The 25,204-nt window shown below is 43.1% G+C and overlaps 1 protein-coding gene across 2 annotated transcripts in view; it reads right to left on the minus strand.

Annotated features, from left to right (window-relative positions):
- LOC120516705 overlaps positions 1-25,204 on the minus strand; it is a 53,013-nt gene that overhangs the window by 17,074 nt on the left and 10,735 nt on the right. Inside the window, exons 2-3 of one of the 2 annotated variants that reach the window (XM_039738582.1) lie at positions 24,651-24,968; positions 1,025-1,357 (exon numbers count right to left, since the gene is read on the minus strand). In XM_039738582.1, the coding sequence (XP_039594516.1) occupies positions 1,025-1,357; positions 24,651-24,968 (651 nt within the window). The remainder of the gene's footprint in view (positions 1-1,024; positions 1,358-24,650; positions 24,969-25,204) is intronic. The other variant, XM_039738591.1, reaches the window with a different exon arrangement.

Raw genomic sequence — 25,204 nt, forward strand, 5'->3', positions numbered from 1 at the left:
TTCAACACGTGTTCCTTTACTATTGTACCAACAACATGCAGAAGCCAAAGAAACATGACACATGGCAGGTTTAATATCAGGCTAGGCCTGAGGTTCAGTAAACATGAAGTGAGGACAATAGATCAGACTCCTTCTATGGGTCACTGTGAAATTCAATGGGGAAAGTTTAACACTTGTGTGAAGAGTGGGATACAGAGAGTCCCCCCCACCCCAATTGGTTGGTTGGTTTGTTTGTTCTTTACTTCTCCTTATACAATTTCTTGCATTAGGAATTTGTTAGTTTTCGCATACCCCTGGGTGTCAGAGGGCAGGGTCAGCCATCGTAAAGCACACCGGAGCAATTTCAGGTTAAGGGCCTTGCTCAAGGGCCCAGCAGAGTAGGATCTCTTTTGACAGTAATGGGGATTCGAACCGGCAACCTTCTGGATACCGGTGCAGATCCTTAGCCTCAGTGCTACCTCTGAGTAAGTTAATGTTAAATAACAAAGATGGCCAACTAAACGTGTTGAAGAAAATGACACCACTATTGCAGCACCCTCCTTTAGTTTAGCAGGTAGCTCCCAATAAATATGGGAAACACCAGACTGGTCTTGCCATGAAGATGGGAGACCCGGGATCAAATCCCAACTGCAACAAATATTTTCCAGGAGCTGAGCCAATAAAAGTGACTGTCATCTGAAGATAACGTAGTGGTAAACAGACGGAGTTTTACATTTGGTGTCCGTAGGAGGATGCAGTAATTTCATCCATTTTGAATGCAGGTGACTTAGCGTTAGTCTGGCTAATTCAACTAGTGAGAGGCTTGTATAGGAGATATAGGAGGCCAAGTAATCTGCTGCAAAAAAATACCATCATGCACCCCACAAGCTAAACATGCGTTTGTTTAGGTTAGTAGCCTGATGTGACCCTAAACACCAGGTTTGAGGAGGAGAAAGAGGGTGGGCATGAACCCACAGAAACAGGCCTCACCAGATTCCTCATAGAGGCAAAGAACCTGCAGGGAGGTGATTTGTTAGAAGGTTACCTTTTACAAACAGCTGGGACTGCTGGGAGAGTGGTTCGGTGAACGTTGGGTGATGCACGACACATTTATAGAAAGTCCCATTGTCTTCCAGGCCGGGATTCAGCAGAAGGAAGCTGCTGATGTCATAGGAGCCTTCACTGTTTAAATTCGGGCTCCCAATGCAGACATTTGTGGTGATGGCCATCTCTTCTGCTGGGATGCCACTGACCTTCCACCATGTGATCTTGACATCCTTAGGGTAGAATCCAAATCCTCCCACTTTGCAGATGAACGTTTTCTCATTGCCAAGGGTCACTTCAACTTGACTTGGCTGGACTTGAATGGTGGGCAGAGCTGTGCAGAGAAAACCAAACGCAAAAAGACATGAAAAATGGGTGGGCCTCTCTGGCAGTGTCTTAAATTGGTTTAAATACTACCTGGCAGGGAGAAAATTCTTTGTTAGTTGTGGTAATTACAACTCAAAGACACCTGATATCCGATATGGTGGTCCACAAGGCTCTATCCTGGTCCGCTGCTCTTCTCAATCTACATGCTTCCGTTAGGTCAGATTATCTCAGGGCACAACGTGAGCTACCAGAGCTATGCTGATGACACACAGCTGTACTTATCAATAGCACCTGATGACCCCGACTCTCTCGATTCACTAACACAATGTCTGACTTGTATCTCAGAATGGATGAATAGTAACTTTCTCAAGTTAAATAAAGAGAAAACTGAAATCTTAGTTATTGTCAATAATGGATACAATGAGGCTGTTAGAAATAAACTGGATACATTAGGATTAAAAGTCAAGACGGAGGTAAAAAGCTTACGGGTAACTGTTGACTGTAATCTAAATTTTAAATCACATATTAATCAGATCACTAGGACAGCATTTTTTCACTTAAGAAACATAACTAAAGTTAGACCTCTTATATCACTGAAAGATGCTGAGAAATTAGTTCACGCTTTTGTTTTCAGTCGACTACATTACTGTAACGCACTCCTCTCAGGACTACCCAAAAAAGACATAAATCGTTTGCAACGAGTGCAGAATGCAGCTGCTAGAATCCTAACTAGGAAAAGAAAATCCGAGCACATCTCTCCAGTTTTGCTGTCACTACACTGGTCACCTGTCAATTGACTTTAAAATTCTGCTTATGGTTTATAAAGCCTTAAATAATCTCGCCCCATCTTATATATCGGAATGTCTGACACCTTATATTCCAAATCGTAACCTCAGATCCTCAAATGAGTGTCTCCTTAGAATTCCAAGAACAAAACTTAAAAGAAGTGGTGAGGCGGGCGGCCTTCTGCTGTTATGCACCTAACATCTGGAATAGCCTGCCAATAGGAATTCGCCGGGCTAATACAGTAGAGCAGTTTAAAACACGGCTGAAAACACATTACTTTAACATGGCCTTCTCATAACTTCACTGTAATTAAAATCCTAATACTCTGTATATCCAACTCATTATAATAACTATTCATGGTGGCTCTAAAATCTGTACTAACCCCTACTCTCTCTTCTGTTTCCTTTTCCGGTGTCCTTTTGATGGTGGACCACTCAAAGCACCGTGATGTTCCAACAATGATGGATGGATTAAAAGTCAGAAGTCTGTATGACCATCAACATCAAGTGACTCTGTGAAAACCCTAACTACAAAGAGGACTATTTCATTTATGTGAGGTAGAATGCCCAGAGGGGACTGGGTGGTCCCGTGGCCTGGAACCCCTGCAGATTTTAATTTTTTCTCTTGTTTTTTCTGTTCACCCTGACCATTGGACCGTACTCCTTTTCTATGTTAACTAATGTTGTCTTATTTTAATTTCTTATTTTGTCTTTCATTTTATTTTCTTCATTATGTAAAGCACTTTGAGCTACTGTTTATATGAAAATGTGCTATATAAATAAATGTTGTTGTTGTTGATGACAGATTCAGAATCATGACCTTGACAATGTCCTGGATGAAGGTTGACAAAGGATTCTAGGGTAGTATTACAATCTGGCCTTAAGCGTTTTAAAATTCACAAGATGGCTGTGGGATCGTGGACCCGTTTGTTTGATATGACTGGGCGTAATTAAGTCACAGCAGTGGTCTTCTCTGGCCATCTCCCTAGACAGCTCCCATCCTGTTAACCGCAGATAAAGCCCTCTGAAATGTGTGCACAGCAACAAGGCAGGCTCCTCTACGCCTCTGTAAGCCCTCCGACTCCTCAGCTTGTACCACCGAATCTTTAGTGTCTGCGTACTTTTGTGTGCAACTCCTGGCAAAATGCATTACTGCATACACCACCACAGGAACAAGGATGCAATTAGCTCATGGATCGCTTTAACACTTAAAACACAATATTACAATGAAAACATTTGGGATGTAGTGGGATCGACTCTCATGTCGTCAATACAAAAAATGAATGCAAATCTGGAAGAAAATAAACACTGAGACACTGCTGCTTAAGCTCGTCAAAGCAATGCCACAACAAATTCGCATCATAATTAAAGATAAAGCAGGTTCAAACAAAATATTAAAAGCACAAAATCGTTTTATTTTTGCCTGGCAGTGTATACACACATTTGCTTAGGCTGACTCATGTCATATTTCCTCCCGGTATTTGATTAGTACTGTTATTATTGGCATTTAGCATCCCAGCATTTCAATTTTGAATCACTCCAATACCAGCGGTCCTTCCTCTTTACTATAATCGGCTAACTCTGCTAAAACAATTTGGTACACATTACCAAGAGGAACTGTTTCATCAAATCAACAGCATACTTTGCAAAGCCTTCAAGTGGTTAAAAACTCTTTCCAAAGGACATACTGTAACCGAGAGGGGTGCTGGCATTTAGACTGGCCCAGTGGTTCAGCCCTTTGTTTCCTTTTCTGTCCATTCTTGATTTCAGTTGGACATCTCACAGTTGTGGAAACTGTATTAGACTGTAGGACTAGTACTAAAACTTTGACATTGATGCTTGCTGGCGGACCTCAGTGCGGGTACCAAAACAGTTCTGAAGCAAATAATAAGTAACTCAAAAAACCCCACATCTTAGTCCAGCCTCTCTGGTGCCAAGATGTCCCACTTCAAGGTAAAAAGAGCGGAATGACCCTGACGTTCTGATCATATTGAAGCTATAAGGGATAAGGGGGTCCCGCATCAAGTTCCGATTGCTTTGAAGCATTTAGTTTCATATTGTGAAGTCAACAAAACGCATGATTTTCCAGGATTGTGGATTGAGAGGAAAACTGACATGTACTTCCAGCAATGACAACCTTGAAATGCTGGTACCGCTCAATTTGAATGTTTGGATTTTCGGTATTTTTCCGGTACCAGTATACCTACTGAACACAGGTGGTAATGATGCTCTCTGAATGTCTTCATGTAATGTTTGTGCATACCAGTATCGTTATCGTGGTATAGCTAAGCCAACACTTTTCTACCATTTACATAAACGTACCTGATTAAACATGTCTGGTTTGGGTGTTTTGCTAATGATTAGCCAAAAAATGCAGGTTCATGCATCACAAAAATCAAAACGATGGGGTGTTGGTGCCTGGTGGGTCTCGACTGCCATTAGAACATCGCGATACCCTCTGACATTATCATCATCTGACAAAATACAGCCATCGAGATTGAAACATTAAATAGAGCGAAAGCCACCTGCTGCTATTGGCTATGAACTACCTAACTGAAACAGCATCACCTCAAGTTTGGAACCCAAAAGTCTTGAGGTGGAAAAGGCCAAGCCATAATAACATGGATGGGACACGCAAACGGCACGCACGGCACAAGTTGAGCCACGCACCACACGTCCGCTAGCAGCACAAACTACTGTGTGGCCAGGAGTCGACGGCTCAGCGAGAGGCCACCAAACAATTGTAAGCACGACTTTCTACTGACAGACCTGAGCTTCTCTGAAACAGCAGCAGACGACTGATGGCTTCTCTTCCATGAAATAGATATGTTTGTATTTTCAAAATTTAGCAAAGTGAGTGAAAGTTATGATGTGTGAGAATTGTCTTGAGAACAATCACTTCCTGATACTCACCTCCTTTCTTCTTTTTTCAAATTACTGTGTCTTTCTGGTGTGTGATGCAAAGACTTGACTGAGAAAAATCTCAAAGTAAAACTGCAAATGCACACAAAAAAAAGAGCATTCTTATTTTAATACAGGAGATGATCTTCAAGCCCCATCACTAAAGAGGACAGTTCAGCTTGAACAAGCACACACTCCGCCAAGGGTACAAAGAACACTGCAGGGCCAACTGGTCCACCCTCAGCCAGATGCAGACTGGCAGCACCCGGCAGAAAGATAATTTGACATCTTACCAGTCTTGTAGTTCAGGTTTGTATTTACATTTTTTTTTTCTGTTTTCTCTTCCTATGGGGGATTTTATTGACTGAGAAGATAAATATTTTATCCATTTTTATTTTTGATCTGTAGTTAACATTATTACAATTATTTAGCATTAGTTCAGATGCCACCTTTGTTTTTAATGGCTGTTGCCCTTTTGGAAACTTTGCTGCAGGATTACCAGGATAACAAACTGAAACTATCTGGGACTTAAAATCTTCTTCTTCTTTTGGCTGCTCCAGTTAATGATTACCACAGTGGATCCGTTACCCCCATCACCTGCCTGTCTTCTCTCACCACCTCCATAAACCTTCTCTTAGGCCTTCCTCTTGCCTGCCAGCTCTATCTTTGACATCCTTTTCCCAATACAGGGGGTCCTCGGGTTACTACACAGTTAGAACATTAGAACACTCTAGACGAGAACAGGCCATTCAGCCCTACAAAGCTCGCCAGTCCTATCCACTTGTTTCCTCCAAGAAAACATCAAGTCGGGTTTTGAAAGTCCCGAACGTCTTACTGTCTACCACACTACCTGGTCGCTTATTCCAACTGTCTATCGTTTTTTGTGTAAAGAAAAACTTCCTAATGTTTGTGTGAAATTTACCCTGTCCCCGTCCCTACAACAGTGATGTAACCCGAATTTGGTTAAGTCGAAACACACCCTAGCCTAAGTCACTTACCTATCTTAACACATTTGCAAAATCATAATCTAGAACATAAAATATCTAGAACATAAAAATGTTCAGAAACAGGAAAAGGACATACTGTACTGTAATAACTGAACAAATTAGTGTAAAAAAATCCTTACCTTCATTCTTTCTCATGTCTCAATTTTTTTAAATTTTTATGGGAGTGAGCGTTGTAAACTTGAAAAGTTATATGTCGAGACGTTGTAACCCGAGGACCCCCTGTATCTCCCTCATCTCTTCTCTGCTCCTCTGTCTAAACCAACGCAATCTGACTGTGTCTCACAACCGTCCCACCTGAACTGTTCCTCTAATGTCCTCATTTCTAATCCTGTTCATCCTCGTCACACCCAATGCAAATCTTAGTATCTTTAACTCTGCCACCTCCAGTTCTGTCTCCTGCTTTCTGGTCAATGCCACCATCTCCAGCCCACATAACATAGCAGTTCTCACTACCGTCCTGTAGACCTTCCCTTTCACTCTTGCCGATACCCGTCTGTCACAAATCACTCCTGACAATCCTCTGAAGCCACTCCACCCTGCCTGCACTCTCTTCTTCACTTCTCTTCCACAATCCCTGTTACTCTGTACTATTGATCCCAAGTATTTAAACTCCTCCACCTTCACCAACTCCACTCCCCTCATCCTTACCATTCCACTGACCTACCTTTCATTCACACACGTCTGTTCCTACTGCTCCTCTCCTCTCATATCTCCACCTCTCCAGGGTCTCCTCAACCTGCTCCCTACTCTCGCTACAGATCACAATGTCATCAGCAGACATCACAGTCCACGGGGACTCCTGTCTAATCTCGTCTGTCAGCCTGTCCATCACCATTAAAAATACGAAAGGGCTCGGAGCCGATCCCTGATGTAATCCCACCTTCGTCACTCCTACCTTAGACCTCACCACGGTCACACTTCCCTCGTACATATCCTGTACCACTATTACATACTTCTCTGCCACTCCCGACTTCCTCATACAATACCACAGCTCCTCTCAGTCACCCTATCATCTGCTTTTTTCCAGGTTCACAAAGACGCAATGCAACTCCTTCTTGTCTTCTCTGTACACCAACAGAAATAAATCCCTAAAAAATGTGTGTGTGAGTGTTTTAGTCTTTATTTCTGGTAGGTAAACAAGTGTTTCACTATTTTTTTACTACAGTTTTTGGGTTTAGATTTGGACTTTACAAAGGATCTGAGTTTTAGATAACAAACTTGTGATTCTGTCTCATTAAAAATACCGTGTCTTACATTGAGTTAGTAGAACAAGAAACAAGATTTTTCTACACAAGCAATCACACAAAGCATATTTTGGTATAATTTATTAATATTCGAGGGGAAGTTGTGAAATTGAAAGAGCGTAGTCATATGAATAACAACTGGGGGAAAAAAAACTGCTAAAGATGACAAAGCCGAGGGTTGTTATAAATATTTTAACAAGAAATTACTGGTGGCAGCTGATTAGTTATTTTTACACAACATCCCAAACCCTCCGTTCCACACCTTATTAAACAGAACTATATTGCTGCATCATACTGTTTTACATTATTATTACTGTATTAGGATTACCAAAAGGACATAACAGCACTAGAAAAGGCCCAGAGAAGAGCGACTAGGCTGATTCCAGGGCTACAGAGGTTGAATTATGAGGAAAGATTAAAAGAGCTGAGCCTTTACAGTTTAAGCAAAAGAAGATTAAGAGGTGACCTGATTGAAGTGTTTAAAATTATGAAGGGAATTAGTCCAGTGGATCGAGACTTGTATTTTAAAATGAGTTCATCAAGAGCACAGGGACACAGTTGGAAACTCGTGAAGGGTAAATTCTGCAGAAACATTAGGAAGTTTTTCTTTACACAAAGAACAATAGACACTTGGAATAAGCGACCAAGTAGTGTGGTAGACAGTAAGACTTTCAAAATTCGACTTGATGCTTTTGTGGAAGAAATAAGTGGAGAGGACTGGCGAGCCTTGTTGGGCTGAATGGCCTGTTCTTGTCAAGAGTGTTCTAATGTTTTGTGCGTTTCTTTATCCAACACAACTTTCAAAGCAAGTTATAATACATACTGTACAAGATTGAAGGTGCAAGGATCAAAAGCAACAAAGAACAAAAAGGCTGAGCCAGTGGGAGTCCAACTACTACTATATAATGATACCTACACCTAGACTGACTAAGACACACATCAGCATCTTAAACTCCTTCAGCACTTCAGTGTCCTATAGGAGAGAAACTAAACGGCTCTAAACTATTTAATGACAAGATGCATTTTCAAAAAAGACGCCTAAATACAAACAAACTGACAGCAGTTCAAATAGATATAGGCGAGATCATTCCACAGTTTTGCAGCAAGAACAGGGAAGCACAGTCCAGTCTTGGCACATCTGGCAAGAGGAAGGACAGTCAGCAGACAGGCAGAAGCAGAACGGAGACCTAAAGACACACCAAGGATTGGAGATATTGATGAGCAGAACCATTCAGAGAACTGTGGGTCAAGACGAGAGTTTTGAACTGGCTCCTTTTAGCAACAGGAAACCAGCAGAGAGACCAAAGGAGAGGACTAGTAGGAATGAGACAGGGACCCGAGAACACCAACTCAGAACATAAGGGGTCTGACAGTACCTGAAAAGGTCCCACCAGGAAAGAGTTGCTAGAGTCCAGCCAAGAGACAGCCAGGGCCTAAACAAAGACCTGTGTAGCATAATTAGCGAGGATAGGTCAAATCGTCTGAATATTTTGAAGAAAGAAACAGGCGTGGGTCATTAAGGATGTATATTTGATGAATAAAAGTAAGGAGCCCAGAGTCTCACCAAGATTCCCGACCATGACTAATGGTAAAATCTTCAAGGGTGATGCTCAGGAGAGATGGACTGAAGAAGGTGTGAAGGAATGTGGTCCAGGGTGGAGGTGGTGGGTCAGTGGTTACAGAGCTGGTCAGAGTCATGTACAGTAGAGACGGTGGAGGGAGAAGAACACAGAGATGAGACAGTGGATGTTTTGAGGTCTTGAACTGTTTTTGGATATTGGAGACTTTGGAAGAGAAGGACAATTGTTTTTGGTGCAGCAGGAGATCTAAAGAGGGACTTGAAGGAAGTGAAGAGGCAGAGGGCATTTCTTTCAGGGAACACAAAGTTTTGAAAGAAGGATTTCTTTGCAGGTTGCCAAGATTAGTTATTATTGGACAAAATGTCATTTGCGTTAATAGCCAAATTAAACATCAATAGCTTCGTTGGTCGCTCTATTATCTTTTCCAAGCTTTTGTAGTAAGTAGTTGTAGTCGTATTCTCCTATGTACGGAGTACACTGAAATTCTTACTCGCACGTCTGACCAACATCTAACAAATTGCCACTCTCCGGTGCCATGAAAAACAACATCTTAAAATACAGAACGTCATTTTATTTAAAAGAAAACACAATTCAGCTTGCCTGATGTACCCCTTTTTATGATTAATTTAATGGATAATGTTCAGTTTAATTATTCAAGCTAATATTGACATAATACCCCCAAACAGTGGCCATTGTCTAATTTCTCCACCAGCTCCACCAGCCAGAACTTTCCAACCAACAGCTCAGATGCAGCTTCACCCAGGACCTACATGTTCTTGTTTCATTGTCCGAGAAGAAAAAAAAAAAATTAAAACAATCACGACCAGAAGATGAAACAAGGTCTAAAATCAAGCCTTATTCTGTAACCAAAAGTCAGTCCTCTCTTTCATTGGAGTCTATAAAATAATCTTTTAACCAGAAAGTCAAAGAAAGAATACGCCAACAAGTACAGCTGGATTTGATCCATAATCTCGGAGACTAAGGAAGAGTCTGAAGCCAGCGTTTATACAGTTGTGTGGATGACATCACACGCCACAAACTTCGGTCATCCAACCTAGCAATCTGCACAATATGGGATGTCCAGTACCTAGCAAGGATGACATGGAAATAAATTGCTCAAAAAAAAATTAAAAAAACACATCAGATCTCAATGGGAAAAAAAATCCAGCTGGCTATCTCTACCGATATGGACTGATATGGTAATGTGTTAGGAACGAAAGGATGGAAATGAAAAAGATCAACCTACAGAGGGCTGAATTCAAAGATACCCCGAAAATCAAAGTGAAAAAATGATGTGGCAGGCAAGCCAGTCCATTGGGCCGAAATGTCATGGCAGCAACTCCAAATCATACTCAGTAGTTTGTATGGCCCCAACGTGCTTGTATGCATGCGTGACAACGTCCTAATGAGATGACAGATGGTGTCCTGGGGGATCTCCTCCTAGATCTGGACCAGGGCATCACTGATCACCTGGACAGGCTGAGGCGTCGGATGGACCAAAACAATGTCCCACCCAGAGGTGTTCTATTGGATGGAGGTCAGGTGAGCGTGGGGGCCAGTCAATGGTATCAATTCCTTCATCCTCTCGCCTACATAAGGGCCAGGCATTGTCGTGCACCAGGAGGAACCCAGGACCCACTGCAACTCAAACGACTCAAACCACTTACACATTAACACCAGCAAGACCAAGGAGCTGGTGGTGGATTTTAGGAGGCCCAGGCCCCTCATGGACCCTGTGATCATCAGAGGTGACTGTGCAGAGGGTGCAGACCTATAAATATCTGGGAGTGCAGTTGGATGACAAATTGGACTGGACTGCCAATACTGATGCTCTATGTAAGAAAGCTCAGAGCAGACTATACTTTCTGAGAAGGTTGGCATCCTTCAACATCTGCAGTAAGATGCTGCAGATGTTCTACCAGACGGTTGTGGCGAGTGCCCTCTTCTACGCGGTGGTGTGCTGGGGTGGCAGCATAAAGATGAAAGACGCCTCACGCCTGGACAAACTTGTTAAGAAGGCAGGCTGTATTGTAGGAGTAAAGTTGGACAGTTTAACATCTGTGGCAGAGCGACGGGCACTAAGCAAACTGCTATCAATCATGAAGAATCCACTGCATCCACTGAACAGGATCATCTCCAGGCAGAGGAGTAGCTTCAGTGACAGACTTTTGTCACCGTCCTGCTCCACTGACAGACTGAGGAGATCGTTCCTCCCCCACACTATGCGACTCTTCAATTCCACCCGGGGGAGTAAATGCGAACATTAATTTTATTTTAACTCTTTTCATTTTTATTACTATTTAATTTAATATTGTTTCTTTGTATCAGTATACTGCTGCTGGATTATGTGAATTTTCCCTTGGGATTAATAAAGTATCTATCTATCTACCAGTATAGGGTCTGACAATGGGTCCAAGGATTTCTTTCCGATACCTAATGGCAGTCCTGCGGTGCCGTTGCCTAACCTGTAGAGGTCTGCGTGTCCCTCCATCGATATGCCTCCCCAGACCATCACTGACCCAACACCTGACCAGTCAAAGCTGAACGGTGTTACAGGCAGCATAATGTTCTCCACGAATTCTCCAGAGTCTTTCACGTCTGTCACATGCACTCAGGGTGAAAAGCACACGGCGCCAGTGGTGGACCTGCCAATTCTGGTATTCTATGGCAAATGCCAAATGAGCTCCATGGTGCCCACTAGAGGACGTTGGGCCTTCAGGCCACCCTCATGAAGTCAGTTTCTGATTATTTGGTCAGAGACGTTCACACCAGTGGCCACTGGTGGTCATTTTGCAGGCTCTGCCAGTGCTCATCCTGTTCCTCCAGTCCTGCTGATGGGTTAAGGACCTTCTACGAGGGGAACCTGTCCAGCTCTCCTAGAGTAACTGCCTGTCTCCTGGAATCTCCTCCATGCCCTTGAGACTTTGCTGGGAGACACAGCAAACCTTCTGGCAATGGCACGTATTGATGTGCCATCCTGGAGAAGTTGGACTACCTGTGCCAGCTCTGTAGGGTCCAGGTATGGCCTCATGCTACCAGTAGTGACACTGACCGTAGTCAAATGCAAAACGAGTGACAAAACAGATGAGGAGGGAAAAATGTCAGTGGTATCCAGCTGTTAAACCATTCCCGTTTTGAGGGTCATCTCATTGTTGCCCCTCTAATGCCCCTGTTGTTCATTTCATTAACACCAAAGCAGCTGGAATTGATTAACAAGCCCCTCTGCCATTTCACTGATCAGATCAATAGCCCAGAAGTTTCATTCACTTGATGCTATACTCAGATTAAAAAGAGTTCCTTTAATTTATTTTGAGCAGCATATATTGATGTGTTAAAGAAGTTTCAAAAGGATTCTGAAGGGTTACGGGAGTACGCCCAAACTGTCTAAATGTATTTTGTGGACTTGTAAGCGGCATAAGACCATGTCCCTTGGGTGTCCTGGGGTTTCTTCGGGAGTTTAGGGTACCAGGCCTGCTGTCTTGGGCTATTCACTTCCTGTACAACCAGAGCTAAATCATTCCTGGTGGTCATGGGACATAACCAAGGCTGTCCTCAGTCACCGATTCTACTCATAAATTTAATGCGATAATATTTCAAGGTACAGACGTCTCTGTGTTTGGCAGATAGTGTTGTCCTGTTGGCTTCATTGGCCAGTGACCGGAGACACATGCTGGGGTGATCTGCAGATAAGTGTGAAGCTGGTGGGATGAGGATCACCACCTTCAATTGTGAGGCCATGGTTCACAGCCAGATAAAGGATGGAGTGACTCAGATTGGGGATGAGGTGCTGCCTCAAGCAGTGAAGCAAGTATCTTAGGGTCTTGTTAACGTTTGTTCAGTCACCTCTTCAGACTTGCAGTCTTTTTAAGTGCTTTTGCCTCCTGTCCCTCTTATTCTACTTCATGTTTTAGAGAAAGCCAAAGGTTTGCAGAGCTTTGCTTGTTTTTATGTAAAGCTGCTAGTCCAGTCTTCCCGAGTTTGACTCCACTCAACTCCATTTGCATGTGAATGCAGTCCAACCAGCCTTTCAGCTTCAGGCCTGAACATGTCACTTTGTTCTGTCTGATCTAGAGGCTTTGTATTCCACAGCATTGAGTGTCCCAAAGATCAAGTGAAGGTTTTCATTCCAGTCGTCTTTCTTATTTCAAGTTTAATTCATTTTGCTGAAGCAGATACGGCTCACACAACATTTTCCTGCTTCATTTTTTTTATTTAACTCGCTTGTTAAGAGTGCCCACCCCATAATGTCTTCTTTTCATCCTAAATAGCCGCATTCTCAGTTTCGATTTGTTCCTTGTTTCCTTAACCAGCTGCCAATTAACATAGGAGTATAAATGGCAAATGAGCCAGCAAGTCACCATCCAGCTGTCGTGATAAATCAGTTTAAAACAGAATTTGTGAAGGAGCTGCAAAGGAAAAAAGTGAATGGCTGAGAATTACTAATCTGCTCCAGACCACCAATCGTTTGGATGATACCTTCAAAAAGAAAACATCTACAATAGAAAAACATGACGTGGGAGAATGAAAACACTGACAGGCCTCAAAATTAAATCAATTGTGTTATTGGCAAAGATCAACTTTAGGGTGGAACTGCAAGCTCTTCTGGGGTCTCATTTATAAAACTGATAAAACAGAGACGTTAATTATTGGAGGGAGTGACGCCAAACGCAACAATATTTTGTCATCATTTAACTCAGCTGGAGTCAACCTTAATTTTACTGATCTCGGGGTTATCTTTGACTCTAGCTGGTCATTTAAAGCGCACATCACAAAGCTGCCTAAATCAGGTTTCTTCCATCTTAAAAATGTTGGGAAATTAAGGTGTTTTCTACATAAGCAGGACTCTGGGAAATTAATTCCTGCATTTATCTCTAGTAGGACTGACTACTGCAATGCGGTGTTCACTGGATGTTCAGACTGTTCTTTATTCAGCCTCCAGTTAATCCAAAATGCTGCTGCAAGAATTATTACAAGAACAAGAAAATATGAACACATAACCCCAGTTCTTAAATCCTCACACTGACCCCCGGTTAAGTTTAGGGCAGATTTCAAAATCCTCCTTTTAACATATAAAGCATTAAATGGCTGAGGTCCGGCTTACTTGTCTAAACTTATCATGACTTACAAACCTGAGCGCACATTAAGATCTCAAGATGCCGGTCTGCTTAGGATTCCAAAGATTAATAAAATAACAGTGGGAGGTCAAGCTTTTAGTTACAGGACCCCATTAAACTGTAGACTGGTCTGCCTGCTACTATAAGAGATGCCCCTTCGGTCTCAGCTTTCAAATCCTGGCTGAAGACTCACGACTTCAGTTTAACACACCCTGACTAGAGCTGCTGATTAGCTGTGCAGACTGCATCTCTGTTGTTGTTCATTAGCACTAAAACAGAAGTAACATGACAGTTAGAATTTGTTACTAACCCTCACCTGTTCTGTTTCTCTTCTCGGTACTCAAATGTGGCACTGGTGCCACTGCCCACCTGCCAAGTTGTTTTGCCTGCCTAAGGTAAAGTCGTCTCTGATGGATGATCACAGGAATCATCGGGTAGAGAGGCCCTTTCATCAGATTGGCTGGCCCAGCACTGATTCAGGTGTGAAATAGCCAATAGGGGGAGGCAGTTTGATGGCCGAGGTCTCCAGGACTCTGAACAAATCCAAATCCTCTGATGTGATATCATCTACTGCTGAATTCTGCTCTGTACGTGTAATATTTCTATTGCACTATTATATTGAGGATGACTTGTGCTCTGTTCTGTGGATTGTGTTGTATTGACCCCCTTCTCTTTGACACCCATCCTACCTGGAAAGGGGTCTCTCTTTGAACTTCCTTTTCCAAGGTTTCTTCCATTTTTGTCCCTACTAGGGTTTTTTTTTGGGAGTTTTTTCTTGTCTTCTTAGAGAGTCAAGGCTGGGGAGCTGTCAAGAGGCAGGGCCTGGTAAAGCCCATCGCGCCACTTCTTGTGTGATTTTGGGCTCTACAAAAATAAATTGTATTATACTGTATTGTATTTTGCACCATGTTATCTTTCCGTGTCATTCACTGTACTGCCAAGTCCAAGGACTGTCTGTTATCTGTGTGCCATTTATGATCGTCTACATACTGTATAAACTGTTTAAGTTTATCGGCAATACTGCACTTCATTATTATTGCTGAATCTGAGAACTGCCACTTTATTGCTCAACTTCTAATCTGCTACAGTGATTACAACACCTCAGCAAAATATGCAAAATCAGGACAGTAGGAAAGGGGCCAATACTTTTCCACAGCCGTGTCTATTGTGCCTTCCAAATGCCAAACAAGCACTTCACATGTGTGATGACCAGTAGACAAATCTCAAACGAGCACAGACCATGAATAAGCACTGAGATCCCCCACTACTGCTCACTCAGCCGAGACCTCCCAACAAGAGGGCACACAGTGACTTATAGTTACGTGCTTCGTTTTCTAGCTGAACAAGCAGTTTAACGCATGCTAAGGAGAAGCGCTCAGACCAATCTGCTTGTCGTCGTTTTAAGAGCTGGGAGCACATGAAGTGAGTCTGCCAAAGGCATTCCAACAACTGCTAGGTTAGACGTCTGTGAACTTGTTTTAAATTGTTTGTAAGTAGGGCGTGACGTGCAAAAGTCACCGTCTCATGGGTTTTGCTTCCTAAGGTTATAATGTCTAGTCTTGCATGTCATCAGAGAGTCTCTCCGACATGATCAGGTCTCGATCGCTTCACTCAACCCCCCTGGAGGCGCTCTAAGCTCCTGCCACTTCACGTCTCTCCCGCTCATGTTGTGAAGGGGGGGAGCTGAACGCACACTAAGGAGAAGCGGACGGATCAGCTGCTGCTGCCAAGGTGCGTGTTCTGCTTGTCACGCTGCACGTCGATCATTTAAAAGCCTGTACAGCAGCTGTCCTTCTGTCTCACTACCTTGTCTCTCGGGACGTTAAAGTGTCTCTCGCAGGAAGTCAAATTGTCTTCCGAGAAGATTACGTCTCGTCTCCCTGGTCTCCCTGCCAAGATTTGTTTTTATAACAGAGAGATATATACATATATATGCCTGATGTACAACTGATCTCTGATAGTCACACGATTCTGTTTGTTTCACTGGCTGACGTGAGAAAACAAAAACCTGCTAAGTGATTTGGCCACAGAAACCCACAACACTTTCAGATTTGATTCACATTAGCAACGGAAGTTTCAGAACTTATGATGTATAAGACAAAGACGAAAGAAACTCTGACCTACTAAAATGGAAGTGCAGTCAGGACCTGAATCAGGACACGTTGGGGGACATCCCAGGCAGGAGGCCAGTCTTAACTCACCTGCCAGAAGGAGATGTAGGCAGGAAAGTCCCTCAAATTACTCAGCGGCTGTGGACATAATAGGACGACAGTGGGGAAGGCACAATAAAAGCTTCTACATTCTCCAGTGCTGTTGAGACCCCTGCATTGCTGTTAAAAATAGGACAGCAATCTGGCAGGTATAGCTGGGGTCACTAGGGAGCTCTGGGCAGACGACCCAAGGAGTTTTGTAGGACTGTGTCTGGCCCTTTGATGTTACACATTAAGTAACTTTGGGATTTTTTTTTTTGTTTTAAAAGTAATTTTTTTCCCTACTCAGCTAAAGTTTTTCAGAGGTTATTTAGTTCACGACGTATTCTGTTTTTTTTAGTGGACACTGTCACTCCAGAGCTCCACTGCTATATGTACTGCCAGTGCAAACTGAGCAGCAGCAGATGAAGTGTTAGTCAAAAATCCAAACAAAGACATTAACCAGCAACCTAAATCCAAAAGTATAAACGGGAATCCCTATTTTTTATTTGAAGGCAGAAACATATTAATACAATCCTATCAAACTCTGTACATATCCACAATCTAGGATGAAAACACATACTGTACATGGCATTGGCTTATAAAGAGAAGCACCAGTGAAATAACAAGGAGCAACTTCCAGCAACTGTGTGTTATGTCTGGACAATGGGAACCTCAAAATGGCAGCGTCTGTAAGAAAAACAAAATTGTGTACCAATAAACAATAACTATAAAAAAATAATTATATTTGAGATATGACATCAATACTTAGTTGAGCCTCCTTTTCCTCCTTTCGGCCTCCAGACGCCTCCTATAGCCTTTGAGTGTCTGGATTCTGGATGGAGGTATTTCTGACCATTCTTCATACAAAATCTCTCCAGTTCAGTTCAATTTGATCGACAGCCTGCTTCAAATCATTGCATAGATTGTCGATGATATTCAAGTCAGGGACTGTGACGGCCATTCCAGAACATTGTACTTCTCCCTCTGCATGAATGCCTTTGTAGATTTCGAACTGTGTTTTGGGTCATTGTCTTGTTGGAATATCCAACCCCTGCTTAAGTGACGTCAACTTTGTGACTGATGCTTGAACATTATCCTGAAGAATTTGTTGATATTGGGTTGAATTCATCTGACCCTCGACTTTAACAAGGGCCCCAGTCCCTGAACTAGTCACACAGCCCCACAGCATGATGGGACCTCCACCACATTTGACAGGAGGTAGCAGGTGTTTTTCTTGGAATGCGGTTCTTCTTCCGCCATGCAAAGCGCTTTTTGTTCTGACCAAATAACTCCATTTGTGTCTCATCAGTCCAAAGCACTTTGTTCTAAAATGAATCTGATTTGTCTAAATGAACATTTGATACAACAAGCGACTCTGTTTGTGGTGTGAGTGCAGAAAGGGCTTCTCTCTCATCACCCTGTCATACAGATGTTCCGAATTGTAGAACGATGTACAGATACACCATCTGCAGCAAGATGTTCTTGCAGGTCTTTGGAGGTGATCTGTGGTTGTCTGTAGCCATTCTCACAATCCTCTCCATATGCCACTCCTGTATTTTTCTTGGCCTGCCAGACCTGCTGAGTTGGTTTAACAGCAACTGTGCCTGTGGCCTTCCATTTCCTGATTCCATTCCTTACAGTTGAAACTAACAGTTTAAACCTCTGAGATGGCTTTTTGTAGCCTTCCCCTAAACCAGGAGACTGAACAATCTTTGTTTTCAGATCTTTGGAGAGTTGCTTTGAGGATCCCATGCTGTCTGTCACTCTTCAGAGGAGAGTCAAAGGGAAGCACAACTTACAATTGACCACCTTAAATACCTTTGACCACTCGTGATTGGACACTCCTGTCTATGAAGTTCAAGGCTTAACGAGCTCATCCAGCCACGTAATCAGCACTGAGCAGTGACAGGCATTCAAATCAGCACAATGACAAGGGGACCCACATTTTTGCACAGCCATATTTTCACATTTGATTTAATTTCATAAACTAAATACTGCGTCACTAAAAATCTTTGTTCGGTAAACACCCAGTACTCCGGTGTTCCTAGGAAATGAAAGACACGCCACTGTTATCTTTTTTGTTAAAGGGTGAGTCAATTAATTATGCAGGCTGAGAGGGGTTCCCAAACTTTTTCATGACTATTAAACAGGTGAGCGAATTAGGTAGTTTAAAGATAAGAGGAGGGTTTGACTGCCTGAGACCACTCTCCTGAGCCTGAGGAAGGGATTTCCTTCTTTAAGTTCCCCACACAATCTCGACACACCCTTGGGAAGGCTGCTTGTATTTCTTATAAACGTGCTCTTTCTATTACATAATTAAAAACAATGAGGAAAGAAAACAGATTACTTGGCCAAAGGCACTTTAACATCATTCAACTTCTTCAGACTAAGGTGGATGAACCATCTTGCTGAGGCCTATTGTTAAATTTGGCAACAGAAGCGATTCACTTTATTGTGACCACTCTAAAGAAGAGTCATGCTGGTATCATCAGCTAAGCAACTTTACACGGAACAGATTTCTAAAAGCAACGACAAGCTCCTTTTGTGGACACAGCTACCAGACCTGCTGGATTCAGATGTAAAGCTGTGGTCTATCTGGACAGGTCTGACCATCCTATTGCCACCTAGAAGCCTGTTATTAACTGCAGCTGCTCTTCCATATCCAAGCTATACGTTCTTCTTGTTTATTGTAAGAGGAGAAAACAATAATGATACAATTTTGTTCACCTCATACTTTTGTTAAGTTTTAATTTATACTTGGGGAAAAATAAATCGTCTCAGTCTCTATCTGTCTAATTATGTTGAGGCATTGCTATCTAACTCATTTGAAAGTCACAGTCTCAATCCACTGTACCAATTCCTTTCATAATTTTAAACTCTTCAGTCAGGTCTCCTCTTAATCGTCATTTGCTAAAGCTGAAAAGGTTCATAACTCCTCACCCACAGTCCTAGAAACAGCCTAACTCTCCTCTGTGGACTTTTTCCAGCACTGCTTGGTCTTCAGCACTCAGGACTACAGATGAGGCCTCACCAGTGTGTTATAAAGCTTCAGGAGAACCTCCTGTGACTTGAACTCCACACATCAGGGCGCTATATAACCTGACATTCTGTTAGCCTTCTTAATGGCCTCTGAACAATGTCTGGAATTCGATAGCTTAGAGTCCACTGCGACTCCTAAATCCTTCACATAAGGTGGACTTTCTATATTCAAACCTCACATTGTGTATTCATACCTCACATTTTGATTTCCTAAGTGAGATTCTTTATATTTACTGACATTAAATTTCATCGTCCACAAATCTGCCCAAGCCTGTCTACTATCCAAGTCCCTCTGTGATGATTCAAGGAATGCTCGATGACTGCCAATCCACCTATCTTGGCATGATCTGCAGACTTAACCCGTTTCTCTTATCAAAAGACTTCAGAAAATCAAAACAAATAATATCATACACACCATTTTGATTGTATCCTTATGCTGCTTCCTCATAGAAGTCCAGCATGTTAGTGAAACACGACCTCCCTCGTCTGAATCCATGCTGGCTCTTCCTGCTACTCAATCTTCTCCATAACGGTTCCTTCAATTGATTTACTCATGATGCTTGTCAAGTTTGCGGGCCTATAGTTACCTGGATCGGCCTGATCATCCTTTCTCTATAACAGGATAATATTTGCCATTTTTCAGTCCTCGATAATTTCCTCACTGCACGGCAACTTCCAAAAAATATGAATCAAGGGGTTATAGATGTATTCCCTACGCCTCTTAAGCACCAAGGATAAATATTACCTGGTCCTGGTGAATTGTTTGATTTCAGCCTTTTTAATCCTCACAGCTCTTCTCTCTCTCTCTCCAATTTCCAAATCTCTAAGCACCTCCTTAGTGGATCCGGTTACCGCTGGGAGGTTATCCACTTTCTCACATGTGAAGACTTTAGAAAAATGCTAGTTTAGAGCATCTGCTATTTCACTGTCTATATTTTTTAATTGCCCTTTACTACTCCTGATGCACTTCACCCCCTTGATTATTCTTTTACTATTAAAATATTGAAAGAATCTCTGTGGGTCATCTGTCGCCTTTTCTCAGTATTCCTCTCCAACTGCCTTTTTGCTCCCCTAATAACCTCCTCGTGCTCTCATAAGTCCTACGGTCTGCATTGGAGTTTTTAGTTTAATTCAGTCTTACTATCGTGTTAATGGCGTCAATGAAGAGTGATCCTCTTAAAATAAAACAGATTGTGATCTATATCGTATCATGAGACTTGTGTTACCAATGCATCACTTCAACGTATGGAGGACTTGAAGCACATCTGACTTTTCCATTTAAAAATTTAGGAATTCAGAGTTTGCTTTAACTTCTGCATGAGGCATCCCATTTGTTTCTTCCTTTACAAATACTTTACAGCACTAGGGTGTTGCACCGTGTTAGCCATTATGAATTGCAGGGCACAGCCTGGACACAGGCAGGTAGACATTGTTTTAAGCACCACCACATGTTTATTTACAATATTATATACAATGTCCTGCACACACAACCCAGTGCCACACCACCAATCACCCTTCAGTTCAGGCCTCTTCCTCAATGCCTCTTTCTCTCCTGACCGCCTCCACTCCTCTCCTCCGAGCTCTGTCCTCTTCCACCCATCTCTTGCCCTCGAATGGACGGAGGCGGCCCCTTTTATGCTCACCCGGACGTGCTCCAGGTGCCTCCCGATAACCTTCCGCCGGCCCTCCCAGGTGTGGTGGAAGTGCCAGCTGCGCACCCGGAAGCATGCCAGGTGCCCCTGGTCTTCTTCCCCCAAGCACTTCCGGGTGTGGCGGAAGTGCTGAAGGCCGGGGCTCCTCAGGCATCTGGGGACCCCCTGTCGGTGACCACGGGGCCCTATAGGGTTGAGCTTCTAAGCTCCGTTCCCGTGGTCCCAAAAGCCATCAGGGCGGTCGCCCCCTCGTGGTCTGGAGGAGGCGCAAGCCCTCATCCGGTCCTTCTGAGCGTCCCAGCTGGGTACCACCCCCAGCCACGTGCCGCAGAATGTAGTCACAAAACTCGGCTCTCAATGGATTTACATGCATAATGTTGTATCTACTTCAGGAGCCTGTAAAAAATTAATCTGACATTAAGAACTTCTCCATTGCTCCTGACCTTTCTTCTGTCAGTGAATTAGTTGATTATTACAACAATGGGCTCCAGAACATCCTTGAGACCCATGCCCCAGTTAAAACGCAAGTGGTCTCTTTTGTAAAATCTGCCCCGTGGTTTATAAGTGAGCTTCGACAGATGAAAGCAGCAGGGTGAGCCCTCAAGTGCCATTTTGTTGCAACCAGTTTAATGGTCCATAAATTAGCCTATCGAGAACACCAAAAAAAAACCACTCCAGAGCACTGACCACCATCAGATCTCAATACTATTCAAATTTAATTAACAACAGTCCTGGAAACACCAAACAATTTTGTTCTGTGATAAATCATTTACTCAATCCTCATACCTATGCGTGTAATAATTCCATAGAGGAGCTGTGTAATAATTTTATTGAACATTACACCTCTGAGGTAGACACCATCCATCCGCTCCTCATTGTCTGTTTCCAGCCCTCTATTGCTGGATGCTTCCATATCAAAGCCAATGGGCTGCCTCTCCCAGTTCTTTTGTACCACAGGTGAAGAAGTTGAGGGCATCATACAGAGCACGAGTCCTTCAACGTGTTCTTTGGATCTCTTTTCCTACTCCTCTGGTAACAGCTAATGTATCAGACATAAGCCCTCTTATTGCTGATATCATTAATCACTCTCTCCAGAGCGGCTCCGTCCCACTGGCCTTGAAAACTGCAATAATCAGAACTCATTTTAAAAAATCCTCTTTGGATCCTGAAGTGTTAGCAAACTATCGTCTGATTCCAACCTTCCATTTTTGTCTAAGGTTTTGGAATTTTGGAAAAGGTTGTTTTGGTTCAGCTTCAGGATCACCTCAAAAAATTTGATCTGTTTGAAAAATTTAAATCTGGTTACCAATCTTCTCACAGTACAGAGACAGCCCTGGTCAGACTCACCAATGACCTCTTGATGGCCGCTGACCAGGGCTCTCCATCACTCCTTATCCTTCTGGATCTCAAAGCTGCATTTGATACGGTAGATCATAATGTTCTCCTCCATCTTCTTCACTATATAATTGGACTTTCTGGCATTCCTTTGGAGTGGTTAGAGTCCTGTCTTACAGATAGGGCTGAGTATGTGGCTCTGGGGGATGCTAAATCTCGTACCTACACTATCAACTGTGGGGTCCCACAAGGTTCAGTGCTTGGGCCGACCCTTTTTAATACCTATATGCTACCCCTGGGTCACATCATCCGCAGGCATGGAGTTTCATTCCATTACTATGCCGATGATACGCAGCTCTACGCGAGACTGGATTCGTCTTCTCTTACACCTCCATCAACCCTATCCTCTTGCTTGGATGAGACGGAGGCCTGGATGTCCAAGAACTTTCTTAAGCTGAACAGCACCCAAAATGAAGCTCTTTTAATTGGCCCCCAACCATCAACTTTGTTCCTCTGTAAATTGTATTAATTGTATTTGCTTTTCTGGCCACACCATTACTTTCTCCCCTTCTGTTACTAATTTGAGTGTCATTTGATACACATGTCCACCACCTCTGTAAAATTGCATTCCTTCATCTTTGAAACACGTGGTGCTGAAAAGTTTGTTCATGCCTTGGTCTACTCCAGACTGGACAATTGTAATGCACTCCTCATCGGGATACCCAACAAATTCAAAATAGTGCTGCAAGGAACCTGATGAGGGTGTGGAAATATGAACAAATTACACCAATCCTTCGGTCAATTCACTGGCTCCCTATTCACCTCCGTACTGAATACAAACTCTGTCTGCTCACTCACCAGTGTATCCATGGAAATGCTCCACAATACCTTAAGGAACTCCTTATATTACGACACACTACAAGAAACCTCCATTTTACAAGTACCTACCGCCTTCGCCCCCCTATGACCAAACTTCATACATTGGGTGACTGAGCCTTTGCAGTCGCTGCTCCGCGGCTCTGGACTGTCCTACCAGAGAGCCTGAGAACACAGCAGACTGTGGGCAGTTTTAAAAAACACTAAAGACTTTTCTATTTAGGAAAGCATTTTAACAAAATTGTCTCTAATTATTGTTTTATCTTTGTTTTTATCTTGTTGTGTCTTTGTTTACTACAAATGTAAAGTGCCTTATAAATAAAATGAATTATTATTATTATTAGTGATAAGTCAAGCCAAATGACCCCTTTTATTGGCTAACTAAAAAGATTACAATATGCAAGCTTTCAAGGCAACCCAGGCGTTTGTGTAGTTCATTTGCTATTTCCTTCCATCTATCCGGACCATCCACATAAGCACAATGAGGTTCAGAGACAGTTTGTATCCCCAGATTATAAGACTGCTGTACACTCACTGACTGGCAGTATTGACACAATTAGCCAACATTGTACACTTAATCCTTTGAACCCAGCAGGCTGGTTTTTGGGCCAGCTGGATAGCAGTACATACTCAAAAGGTCAGAATAACAGCCCACCTTAATGATCATCATAACCCTGCTGGCTTGAACAACGGCCTACACACAACAGTTTGACTATTCTGCCATTACGCTGCTCTACTCTCGAAATCTTGCAGTCCGCTGCCATAGATGGAAACTCTCAAAAGGCCGCTACACCTGTCAGCTGTCATAATTCTGGACTTTGCACATAATATACTGCTGTCTAGTTATGCTCTTACGCTATTTATGTAAGTTACGCTGCTGTTTGTATATGTTGTTTCACTACAGCAGCAGCACATGGCTGATATGGGAGAGAAAAAACAAACTGCTAAGTGATTTGGCCACAGAACCACACACTTTCAGATTCGATTCAAGTTAGCAACAGAAGTTTCAGAACTTATCACCATGTGTAAGACAACAAGATAAAGAAACCCTGACCTGGGTAAATGAAAGTGCAGCCGGGACCGGTAACAGGACACATGGGGGAAACAGGAGGCCAATCTTAACCTACCTGCCAGAAGAAAGGAGTCCCTCAAATTACTCTACAGTTGTGGGCATAACAGGAGGACAGTGGGGAAGGCACAATAAAAAGCTAATATATTCCCCACTGCTGTTACTGCTGGCTGCAGGAGGTGCTATTGAGACCCCTGCAAGGTTGTAAAAAAAATGGTACAGCAATCTGGTAGGCATACCTGAGGTCACTAGCGGGCACTCTGGGCAGACAACCTGAAGGGTTTTGTATGACTGTGCCTGGGGCATTAATGTTACAACAGTTCACAATAACCTGAGAGCACCCTACAGCAGACTGGCACACCACACAGTGCCCACACAGCTACACCAGTGGCTAAGTAACACCTGATTGGGCTTCCTGCAAGACATGTAAATTGAGCTGAAGTGTTTATCCCTGTGGTGGCATCAGACAGCCATTCATTGTGTACCCATGTGCAGAAGGGACTTACCAGACACTAAAAGCTCGACTTGTGCCGTGATGTCTGAAAAGGCGCTGTACACTACACAAGTATAGATGCCTTCATCTCCAAGCTGGACTTGTGGGATGACAAGAGATGCATCGCCCAAACTCATCCTCTCTGGGGATACATGTGCACCAGCTCGATGAGATGTGCCAGTCCCGGTGGTGAAGTTATAGAGCAGCCTCTCGCCTTTGGTGTCAGAGATCGTCCACAGCACACTAACATCACTCAGATCGCCCACACTGGAAACGGGCACCAGACATGGAAGGCTGATGTTGTTAGACACGAGGACATGCCGCTGTGTGACTGCAGGGGGAGACACAAAGAGAGAGAGTGCAAGTGTGAGCCAAGAGTGACACTCGTAGAGCACCATCCTCTTCACATTAATGCAGACGCTGTCAAAAATCGTTGAGAACTAAAAAGTGTCAATGCAGGGTGACGGGGACCAGCTTGGCAGCTTCAGATTAATGCCACAAAACACAAGACAAAGTCCACAGGGAATGCTGGGAAGCAATGGAAACAGAAACAGAATTTTATCCAAA

The sequence above is a fragment of the Polypterus senegalus genome, chromosome 1 (assembly GCF_016835505.1).
Source record: "Polypterus senegalus isolate Bchr_013 chromosome 1, ASM1683550v1, whole genome shotgun sequence".
Lineage (NCBI taxonomy): Eukaryota > Metazoa > Chordata > Cladistia > Polypteriformes > Polypteridae > Polypterus > Polypterus senegalus.